This window comes from Camelus bactrianus, chromosome 15, assembly GCF_048773025.1.
Source record: "Camelus bactrianus isolate YW-2024 breed Bactrian camel chromosome 15, ASM4877302v1, whole genome shotgun sequence".
Taxonomy (NCBI): Eukaryota; Metazoa; Chordata; class Mammalia; order Artiodactyla; family Camelidae; genus Camelus; species Camelus bactrianus.
The window spans coordinates 26,667,324-26,679,889 of NC_133553.1; the positions used below are offsets into that span (position 1 = coordinate 26,667,324).

Here is a 12,566-nt window from a genome sequence, read left to right on the forward strand (position 1 = left end):
AATATCACGAGCAAACATTATTAAATGTCATCCCTTCCATTGGGAAGCAGTACTGTAAACAGTCAAGGCACTCATGAGTTCAAACTGCTGTTCAAGCACTGTTACACGGTATTGGGCCATTTAATTAACTGTTCTGAGCCTTAGTTTCTTCACTTGTAAAGCAAAGATAATAATAAAGCCACTGTTATACAGAGTTTCTCTGGGCCTAGAGTGAAATAACGTTAAGTAAACTGCTTCGAACAGCGTCTAGCACATAAAAGACATAAATATTAGGTGTCTTCACTACCGAAAGTATGAATCCTTTAGTATTATAAAACGTGAGTAACATGCTGGCCAGCAACACCTAATTATTTTAAAGGATTATAATATTCATTATAAGAATTTCATCTGTAGCTGTTTGCTTTCTTTTTAAGTTTGATAGCCTAGGAGGACCATGAAACTGCATTATTTACTTATAAAGAACAGTTGCCTAACATAGTCACATTTTGCATAAGAAAACCATCAGAGGTTAAATAAATTGTCCAAGATTACAAATAAGTTTACATATACGGCCAGTAAATATGACAGCATTAGGAGTTGAACTCTAATTCTAAGGCCCACTCTCTTTACACTTAGCTGCCATAGAAGATGGTTCTTTTCATAGTCTCATTCATCAATATTTCTAAAAATATCCACTAGGCAACCAACAGCTATAATGAAAAAAGAAAACAGGTTAAGATATTATCATGATATTCAGACCATATAATGTAGCTATTCATATAATGTAGCTATTCATTATAGTGAATAAAGTTTAAGATATAATTGTTAAAATAGTGATTTATAGACAAAACTATAATCAGCTATTTCCAGTTATCCTTAACAGCTCAGATCAGAGCTAGAGCACTTGAGAGATGTGATTCACACAAAAGGCTATTCTTATTACTATCTTCAAAGAAGTGAGTCTTTCTCAAGGTCACAGTTCTAGTGACAGATCCGAGAAAACAAAAGTCTCCTTACGCCCCATCCAGAATGTTTTCCATTTCGCCATACTATCTGAGAATTTAGTAAATAAATTTTCTTCAATGTTTTCTTCAACTATTGCTATGTTAGAAAACAAAGGAGGGAGCTTTATCATACTACATTATGAAAATACTCCCCCTAAACACATTAACTCAGTGATTTAAAGTTAAATTCTGAGTTCCCTAAAGAATTTCAGGCAGGAACCTCTTTCTATTTATTTAATAGTCTCTGTGTGTGTGTATGTATATACTGCAGTGCTTTGTATGCCAACAGATTTACAATAACTTAAGACATAATAAGCAAAGCTTTATTTTTAAAGAAAAAGACAGGGCAGTATATTAGAAAAGGATGTTACATTAAAAAAAAAAAAAAGCAATTTTAGAAAACTCAAGAGCCAGAAACTCAACGCTGCTTTTAATTCATTAAAATGAACGAATTCTGGGATAAAACAAAAAACCTCACCTGTCAGGAAAGGAGGAGAAGACTGGTGAAAGAGAGACAGGCAAAGAAGGAAATCCCAGAAGGTTCCCTGCTGCCTATGAGATGAGGAAAGATAGAAAGGCTTGTGGGAGAGAGAACCCAGAGACAGAAATCTGAGTAGGTTTGAGCTATCTCTTAGAGGTAACAGAATTTAGTTGGTAAACTGTTAAGAAAAAAACTTAATTAGTGAATAACAGCTTATTTGAAAATTTATTTTTCCTAGATGAAGGTCACAGAAATACTGACCTGCTGTTATTTGCCAAAAAAGCAGGCAGTGTAAACCCTAGCCACTTTTACTCTGCATAGCTGACATTTCTGTTAAGAAAAGCCTAGATTTAAGCTTAGATCATTTAACACAGTATTCAACCCAGTCCCTCTTTTCCAAAAACCTCAAATACCCCTCCCTCCACCCTCAACTAATTAAACTCTCTCAACTAATATTTTTGATCATGACATTTTCTTTAAACTGCAAAGATGTCTTTGAATCTACCAAATACTATTTAGAAAGGGAGGGGGGAAAAAGAGTCAACTTGTAAATATATACACAATGCAGATGTGGGAAGTAAAGTATTGGGGGCTCTGAACAGAATTAAGGTAAAAGTGTGAGTTTACTTGGTCCTAAAAAAAAAAAAAACCCATCAAGCTTGTCACAGATTAGGCTCAAAATACTGTTCAAACCTGCTTTCAAGATGTTATTTTGCTTTCTAAAGACCAAAGAAAACAAGTAAGAGGAAAAAACAAAAGCCCTTTTCAATTGCTTTTTTAAATTCACCCATAGTGTAAACAATGCCTAAGCAGCCACTGTACTGTAGTAAAGATGCAGTTTTGCTTTTTTTTTTTTTAATTTAACTAAAAAATTATTCCCTTTCTCAAATTTTCTTAGGGCCCAGAGTTTTACCATTAGCACTGACTGGACTAACAAGTTTACTTTGGCAATACTTATGCTTAAGCACCTTAACTCACCCTTAAATCAGTCCTCTGAAAATGACAAACTCTTTGGAAAACGCTGTTCTGAAGAAGGGGAGGGTTAGCTAGCTGCAGGGTGCCCTCTTGTGGCCCAGAGGAGTGACTGGACTCTTTTTCTGCATCTGAAGAGCACAGCATTGGATGGAGTGAGTCTCATGAAGGTCTACCAAAGTAAAATAATCTCCAGGAGCAAGCAGTTAATTATACATCTTAGGTCTGTTCATGATTATTTTTTATTATCAAAGCCCATACTATGTTAGTACTACAGAACATGACAAAAATGTGACAACAAGGGTTTTCATAATCAATAAAATTTTCTAAATACTTATTAGGTATATGGAAAAGTAAGTATTTTTGATGCCTTAAATTATGTAGTGGCGAGGTTAAATAGGGTGCCCCAATGAAAATCACAGATTAACAGGATTGATAAAACCCATTCAAAAATTTTGAATGTCCACTATGTGCTAGTCATCCAAAGCTAATAATCTACAGAGACTAATATAAAACAAACTGTAACCAGTAATATAATAAAAGTATGTATAAAGACCCATGAGATGAGGAAGTAATTAATTCTACTGCAGACAGCAATAGGACAATAGATAGTCTTTTTCAGTAGAGTCCTGCAGGGGATTACAATTTTATTAAGCAAACAATGAACAAGGAGAGATTTTGGAAGAGAGAATTAAGTGTGGCTAAAGCAAATATAGCATACATATATAAAACAGCAGGACAAAGATCAAGGAGGTTCTTTTCCTATCAAAGTGATTATGGCTCATTACCGAAATATAAGACATTATCTAACCAAGTCAATCAAATCAACTAGACACAAATAACATCACTAAAAATTACTGCTAAAGGTTAAAAAAAAAAAACCTGAAAATCCCACAACTACAGATTTTAAAAGCCCACATCACTTGGAAGACATAACCACTATTTTTAAGAAGATATGTGATTAAAAAAACAAGTCTCAATGGATCAAATCACCAAAGTAAGGTATACAATCTAAGTATTCATAAATATTTACCTCTCCCATTCCCCGAGATTCTAATGCAAGAGCTTGAAAATCATGATTCATTTCATCCACAGATCAAACCTGTTGAATAACAAAAACAAAAGTTAGTAGAAAAATTTAAACACAGACAGCAGTAACTATTTTTATATTATATTGCTGCTACTACTGACATAATATGAACTGAAAAAACCAACAAATCAAAAAGACAACCTACAGAATGGGAGAAAATATTTGCAAGTGAAATGACTGACAAGGGGTTTATATTCAAAATATAAAAACAGCTCATACAATTCAATATAACCCCCCAAAACAAACCCAATCAAAAAGTGGGCTATCAAGAAGGCCTTAAAAGACATTTTCCCAAAGAAGACATACAGATAGCTAACAAGCACATGAAAAGATGCTTATTACTAATTATTAGAAAATGCAAATCAAAACAACAATGAGCTATCACCTCACATCTATCAGAATGGCTATCATCCAAAAGTCTACAAATAAATGCTGGAGAGGATGTGGAGAAAAGGGAACCCCTGCATAATGTTGTTGGGAATGTAATTGGTACAGCCACCAGAAAACAGTATGGAGGTTCCTCAAAAAAAGAAAAACAGAACTACCGGATCTAGCAATTTCACTCCTGGGTATCTTATGTGGAAAAAACAAAAACATTAACTTTAAGAGATACATGCACCCTAATGTTCAAAGAAGCACCATTTACAATAGCCAAGATACAGTAGCAATTCAAATGCCCATCAACAGACGAACAGATAATGAAAATGTGGTGTATACATACAATGGAATATTACTCAGCCATAAAAAAGAATGAAAATTTGCCATCTACAGCAATGCGGATGGACCTAAAGAATATTATGCTTAGTAAAATAAGTCAAAGACAAATACTATATGATATCACTTATATGTGGAATCTAAAAAATTATACAAATGAGTGTATATGCAAAAGAAACAACAGATGCAGAAAACAAACTAGTGGTTACTTAAGAGGAGAGAGAAGGGGGGACAAATTAGGGCTACGAAATTAAGAAATACAAACTACTATGTATAAAATGAAAAGCAACAAGGATATACTGTATAGCACAGGGGATTATAGCCATTATCTTGTAGTAACTTTTAATGGAGTATACTTCATAAAATTACTGAATCACTATGCTGTACACATGAAACTAATATAATACTGTAAATCAACTATACTTCAATAAACATAAAAAATAATTCCTTTCCCTTCTCCTCAAACTAAAACTAAAGCATATTTTTCTACCTCTCCATTTCTAACAGTTTAAACTGCTTTTTACATTTCATGTGACAATGTGTTCTTGAGTCAGAGGCTCTTTGCCTCCTATTGTTAAGTACTGCTGGAGAAAACCATTCAAAACTGAAGCCACTACAAATTCACAGCTTTCAAACTTCTGGACCTTATAATATAATCCCATTTATCATTCTCCCTAGTCAGTTCTTCCTCTCAACAATTCCATAGTATTTGATATTACAAAGCACTCCTCCTTTCCTGTAATACTGTTCTCTGTTGCTATGCTGTTACAGTTCTTTTTACTTTCCTATGTGTCTAGTTGCTTCATCTCAGGCTTCTCCACAGACTGCTATTTGTCTATTCAACTCTTAAATGTTAGTGTTCCTTAATATTCGATCCTTTATCCTGAGCAATCTCATCCATTCTCAGTGCTTTGAGGTCTATATAGTATATGCTTATGATCTCACTCCCACATTTGTATAGACCAAATTATCTCCTCTCCAAAATTTCCAATTGTCTCCTTCTTCCCTTTCCCTGGAGGTACAAGAAATTCCAACCTTACCCTTCTTTATTCTCCACTTGTAACTTAATTCTTTCCTTTCTTACACGAATGTCCAATCACTAAAGCCAACCTTCTACCTCTCTTAAATCTATTTTCCAGTTGTGTAGTTGGTCAATCATCTCTTACCTAAAGTGCTGCAATCCTCTTACCTAAAATAATGCAATTCTCTACCTTCGCATCCTACTATCTAACCTCCAAAAAGTAATAAGCCATTTTTCTGAATTGTACTCTAATCATATGACTCCCATATTTTAATCCTTGACTTAAAGTGCAAACTCAATGTGGCTTACAGAGGGACAGAACTAGATTCAAATTATGGTTGTGGCAACTAAGTAGTTCTATAACTCTGGACAACTAACCTAATTTTTTTTTAAATCAATTTCCTCATGGGAAGCAGCAGCAGCAACCACATGGCTTGCTATGAAATCCGAATTAGACAACATAAAATACTTAAAAACAGTGCTGGCCATGTAAGAATTCAAAGGTTGGTTAATAGAAAAAGCTCTTCAATCTTTTCATCAAATGGTACTTGAATACGTGGATGTCCATGTGCAAAGAAATGAACCTCATCATACGCCTTGATGTAAAAATTAACTCAAAATGGATCATACACCTAAATGTAACACCTAACATTATAAAACTTCTAGAAAAGCAAAAAAGCCGTGTGACTTTGTGTCTGGTAATGAGTTTTTAGATCAACGTCAAAAGCAGAGTCCACACACACACAAAAAACCTGATCTCTAAAAATCTGACTTCAGCAATAAAAACATGCTCTACAAAAGATACTGATAAGAGAAAAAAAGAGACAAACCACAGACAGTATAAAAATATTTGCAAATCACATCAGATACAGGATTTGTATCCAGAATATATTCAAAATCTTAACAAAAAAAAAAGAGAACACAATTTAAAAATGGGCAAAAGATCTACACAGATACTACATCAAAGAAGATATATGGAAGATACATGGATAGCAAATAAGCTATTCTTTTCTCTTAACTTGCAGAAAAGCTGAATTCATTAACAGTTCTCACGAAGTGAGTATTTCATTCATCCTTCCAATAATTCAGTGAGCTTTACTGTGCATCTTCAATGTGTAAGATTTTGTAGAGGAAAAAATGGACTGAAAACTATGGTCATTATTCTTAAAGTGTTTTAATCAGTCTCACATGTTTCCTGGTAACTGGATTAGCTCCTATCAGACCAAACCCTCTGGCAGATAATCATAAACTGGGCAAAAAACAAAAAAAAACCAAAACCAAACAAACAAAAAAGACTTTCACCTCAGAAAATCCCTTTAAAAAAAAGTGAGGCTAAAGGGAAATGATATTAGATGGAAACTCAGATTATCAGGAAGGAATTAAGAGCATCAGGAATGGTAAGTATGTGCATAAGTATAAAGGACTATTTTTTCTGTTTATTTCTTCAAAATTGATTTCTTCAAAATATGCTCATTTAAAGAAAAATTCCATTATGGATTTGATAACATATGTAGATGAGCCAATTAACATGCACAACCAATACCTACTATAATAAGTATCTCTAGCTGTACTATCATGGCACTTAGGGATTTAAAGCAAACCTAGTTTGAGATCAAAATACTCTTTTATCACACAAACATATACTGTTGACCCTCTGTATCTGTGGTTTCTGATACATCTGCAGGCTTCACCAACCAGGGGTCAAAAATATTTTTTAAAAATTCCAGAAAGTTCCAAAAAGCAAAATTAAATTCCCTGAGGGCTGACTATTTACACAGCATTTACATTGATTGGGTATTACAGGCAATCTAGAGATGACTTAAAAGTATACACTGTTATGTGCAAAGGTTATAATGCAAATACTACACTATTTTATACAAGAGACTTGAGCATCCTCAGATTTTGCTATTGGGCTGGGGAGGAACCTGGAACCAGTTTTCTGCAGATATTGACAGACAATTGTATATAAATACACATAAATTTTATATACATACATACATATGTATATATATACATACACACACATATATATAGGAGGGGCTCCCCAATTATCTGATTAAGTAAAGGAATCTTGGTCCAAATGTGTCCTACAATTCTCAAAGTTCTACATCTTAATATGATACAATTCATTCTAATGTCTAGTATAATCTGCTTAAACCATCTTTGATTTCTACTGTTTAAAATTCCCTAAATTTGGACGGAGTCCATTTTATTTTTCTGTAAGTACTTCACAGGATCTCCCATACTGCCCTAGACTCTATGTCTGTTTTATTTGTTTAATGATTAACATTTTTTATTTCACTTTCTCTTAATCCTTGTATAAAAGACCTTGTATTTTCTAGATCTCCTATACCATTACAGCCACAACTTCTTCCCAAACCTAATGGCCAATCATCTGAAAGCTTCAGGACATTGCTAACATGTTATCAGGAATCATGTATTTTCAATTATGTAAGAGGTGTTCTACTATCTTAAGAATGCTTCAAATCCTACCAACTTGACCATACAGCCATATAATTTTGACTTTATAATTCAATTTGTAAGTACACATTAAATGGTATCAAGCCCTGAAATCTGGGCTCAACATATAAAGATCATACCAATTACAATTATTTAAAAAAAAAAAAACTTCCATCTGACATTTACTTGTATCCTCTGAAAATAAACTGTCCTTATTGAGATAATTATCCCACTAGGGCCCAAAACATAAGATTCTTTTACTTAGGATGGAAACAGCTCTAAAATGGACTCCTTATTATTCTGCTATCCTGAAGAAAGCTTAATGGACAAATTTTATTTATGTTTAAGATAATGTGGTACAAATAGTATGTGACATAGATTCAGAATATGAGTTCGAGTTTTGACTTTTGCCAGTTGTCTAACCTCTAAATATTACTTTATTTGTTGTGAAGATCAAACGAAATAATGTATCCAAAAGTGTTTTGTGATCTATTAATTCAAAATGCTCAACAAATACTAGTTATTACTAAGAGCTTACTACTCTAGAAAGAATTGATACTTTCTGAGACTTCTGGGGTGCTCAATGTTTGTGTTTCTTGTATGCTTCTGTTAGTATTTCAGCCTCTTGCTTTGCTGTCAGGTTAAGAATCACTTGACTTGAACATAACAGCACCCACTTCTGACCTTTTAATTAGGTTGCTTTTAATTTGCAGTAATCTGTAGCCTCAGATATCCAAGTAAGGTAGACTTGTAAGAGTAAACAGGCTATAAGGAAGCTACCTCTAATAACATAAAAAACACATTCTAAAGTTACAATCCTTTCTTAGGAATGCAATTTGGCATCATATACATAGGTTCGTATCTCTTGAACCAGTTTCCCCAACTTTGAAAATCAATCCTAAGAATAAATACGAAATGTAAAAAAGCTCTATGTACAAAGATGTTTGTAGCAGAGTTGCATGCAGAGCCTGAAAGTATAAACCGCATAACTGTCTCAAAATAGTTAAGTAAATAACAGCTATGAAATAAAGTATCATGTAGCCATTAAAAATATTTTTTTAATTAAGAAAACACCGTAACAGCAATGTTAAGAGTGAAAGGAAATAAACCAGTATCTCTACAACCCTTAAGTGATCAGAGTACATCAATTTTTTTCACCTATTTATTTGTATTTTATTACCTTTCTACAATCAATCTGTATAACCTATGAATGAGAGAAGAGAGTTTATTAAGGGAAAAAAAGGAGGGGGACAAAGTAAAAGACTTAAGAAATTTTCTCAGGAGTAAAAGCATTAGAGCTTTAACAAAGGCCCTTTTTTGCTTACTTCTAAGTTTTCATCTGTGGTCCAAATAGATGAGGTCATAAGTTAAAGAAACTGAATAAATGAGAGACGTCTCTTAGCTCTATGGATCCATGTGGTGAATCACACCCTGGTGCAGAGGTCAACAAAACTTTTTCTGGAAAGAGCCAGACAGTATACATTTTAGGCTTTGTGGGCCACATGGCTTCTGCTGCTCCTCAACTATGTATGCCTTTGTAGCACAAAAGTACACACGGACAATATCTAAATGAATAAGCATGAATGTGTCCTAACAAAACTTTATTTTAGAACAGTGAAATCTGAACTCCACATTTTGTGTGTGACAAAATACTGTTCTTTTGATTTTTTTCCCCAACCATTAAAATTTCTAGAAACCAATCCTAGAAAGTAGCTCAAACAAAAACAGGTGGCGGGCCAGATCCAGCCTGTAAGCCAGTTTGCTGACCTCTGCTCTAGTGCATTTACTTTTGAGTACTTCACAAAAAATCAAATGCAGATAATTCATTCTCAAATTTGAGCAAACTCAAAGTTAAGCATCAGGACTTTCCTTTCAACTTTCTCATTTATACTCTCCCCATGCACATTTTTTCTCTTAATAACGAAATGGAGATTTCAGATTACATTTAAATGGAGGCAATTTTATTATTTTCTTTCAATGACCAGGGTAGGCTACAGGGAGAAGATTTAAAAAACAAAACAAAACCTGCAAAACAAGACTCAAGCTCAGTTTTTCACCTTAGGGTGTTATCATTTATTTCAATCATGAGGAGAATGGAGGAGAAAGTGGACAAAACAATGGATAGGCAGAAACACTTTCAACTCTTCTGCAATAACCTCCATATTAACAATAATGAAGCTGAAGAGGTGGGGGTCCCACATATGCCACTAAGAGGGATTCTAGAATTTTTACAAAATGCCACACCGTTTTGTCAAACTGCCATGCAGCTATAGATATTGGTATCATCTGATGGCAAAGGAAAAATAAGACTCTGAACATAATTTAACAACTCTCCCCTGCATGGTTAGACCTTAGGGGTAAACAGAACAATCTTTTCTTCTAACAAGCAATGAAGTATTTAGCAACCAGTTATATAATATTGAGCTATGTTCATTTGAAGAAACTGTATCCAGAAATTACAGTACACAGTACTGCGTGCAGGTATAAAGTCTGTCTTCCTTTTTTTTTTTTTTCGGCCTGCATCATTAAGCCATGAGACTTCCCAGTATTTCCTTAAACAACTAGAGTTTGCTAATATAGAAAATATGTAAGAGAACCTTTTTTTTATGGCCAAGACCCTGTGTGATCTTGAGGTAAATTTAAATTAAAAAGTTATAGTTTGAGGTTATGATTCTTTGTTTCCTAGCAAAAGAGCTATCTTATTAAGTTCTAAAATTTAACCACATTAGCTAATTTTTCTGTAGACAGTGTTATTACTAATTACGTGGAAAAAATGGATAAAGCACCTCAAATAACAACTTGATTAAGTTTTATGAGTTTTTATATTTACTAACGTATAATTCAAAAGTTCTACAAATAGTTTGTGTAAAGAACCAAGAATATGCATTATTTTCTCAGGCAACATCTAATCCAATTCCTTACCATATACCTACCATAAAGGATAAGCTGGGGGGCAAAAACCACTTAGTAAGAGTGACAGTAAATGGTATTAAGGCACCATATTACACTAATCACATTTTCATGATACTATATTAGTTCTATTTTTAAGCCATAGTAGAAATTAAACACTGGTGTTAAAGGGGCCAGGAACTGTGTCTCAGCCTTCAGCCATCAAAATGCTCAATATATACTGACTGTTTATAAATGCCTTCGTATCTATTAATACATGATGCTCATTTTAACAGAGAAACAATGAATAAGGCTCTTCTTCAGACTTTCTGTAAACTGAAGACATTTACCAACATAAAATGAGTGCAACTTTTCACTGGCACTTGTCCTCCAATACCTAAAGGCTGTTGCTACCTTGTTCATCAATTATAAAAACAACAAAATTACTTGAAAACTTAATTGACTGATCTAAGTCAAAACACAGAAAGAGTAACTTAAGCTGCTTATAAAATATTCTTGGTAGTCACCCTCACTGGACTGTTTTTAATGAACATAATCATTGAGCATTACTGGTTTCCACTGCAAACAGGAACTAAGTCCTTAAGAGTACCTCAATCTCTTCAGTATATTAAGTCACTTTTGCAAATTTGCCAACAAATAAATTTGCTTAGCACTGCCTTTTCTTACTCATATAACAAAGGTAAACCTAAATCCAGGTTTAAGTATTTTTAGTAGACCATTAGCCTTCACAGATTTAACATTAGAAGTCTCTCCAAATCACCACCAATACCTAATAATTTGTTATTTATCTGGGGGTACATGTTGAATCATACACTTTTCTAGCAGTATTGGAACAAGTCTCTTAGTTGGTGGTTAAGCCAAGATCCACATACATTTTTTTTTTATATTTACTGCTTATTTCTCCATGTACTTCATGGGGGAATTACATACTTGTTTTACTACTTTTAAGAATAGAATTGTATTACTGACTCAACTATATTAAGGAAAAGTCCAATTTTACATTTTGAATGAAATTTGCCCCCCCAAAAAGTGTTATCAACATGTAGACTCCCAGAAACTAGAAATCTTCAAAGACCCTAGCTCAAATATTCTAATTAAGATTAGAAACTAGACTGTTCCAGCAACCAGCATTCAGACACTGAATAAAAATTTACCAAATATTTATGTGCAAGAATGCTTTAGTTCTTTGAGGATAAATCTGATATTCCAGTCTCAAGGAGGCAAAATAAGGTACATTTACATATTCGCAAATATAAGGCAAGATTTTTTTTCCTTAAAGTACCCTCAAAGGAGAACCACCATATATTTGAGTCTTTACAAAGTCTCTCAAATTAACAAGGCATTCTCTCAATGAGTTTATTAGTTTGAGAAATAAAATACTGCTTAGGGAAATTCTTTTTTTTAAAAAAGACAAAACACTGCTCAGAGAAGATCTATACAATAAAACAACATCAATCAATACTAGTTTTTGATGCTTTTAGATATCACCTGAGAGAAACAGGTCAAATAACTTAGATAGAAATGAAGATAACTGTTAGATACCACAAAGTGGCTCTAAGGAATCCAAGACAGATGTGAACTGTCAAAGATATATTACGAAATAAGTCCTCCCAAAAGCTGTTATTTCTAAATTAATGTTCTTTTATGTGATTTAGTATGCCATCATTCTAAAAGTGGAACAAGCAGACATATGCCTCATGGTATAATGTAATACGAAACAGCACCATTCCCTATGAAGAATTACTGCCTCAAAAAAAACCCTACCAAATATCAATCTAATAAAGCTGCTAGATCTAAATACTGATTTATCAGAACTATGAGTGAGATAAAAGAACAAAGTCAACAGATAACACAAGGAAGTCATAGCTCAATCCAGAAAATGGAGAAAAAAAAATCACCTCGTTTTACTAATGTATCTTTGACATAAATTTTAAA

General features: G+C 33.5%; 1 protein-coding gene across 11 annotated transcripts in view; it reads right to left on the minus strand.

The window, feature by feature from the left end:
* Positions 1 to 12,566, minus strand: part of PUM2 (pumilio RNA binding family member 2) — an 83,727-nt gene that overhangs the window by 60,725 nt on the left and 10,436 nt on the right. For 9 of the 11 annotated variants that reach the window (XM_074341706.1, XM_074341715.1, XM_074341713.1 and 6 more), the window contains exon 2: positions 3,470 to 3,538. In XM_074341706.1, coding sequence (XP_074197807.1) covers positions 3,470 to 3,520 — 51 coding nt within the window. In that variant the 5' untranslated portion in view covers positions 3,521 to 3,538. Of the gene's footprint in view, positions 1 to 1,461; positions 1,536 to 2,442; positions 2,568 to 3,469; positions 3,539 to 12,566 lie in introns of all 11 variants that reach the window. The other 2 variants (XM_074341711.1, XM_074341710.1) reach the window with 2 other exon arrangements.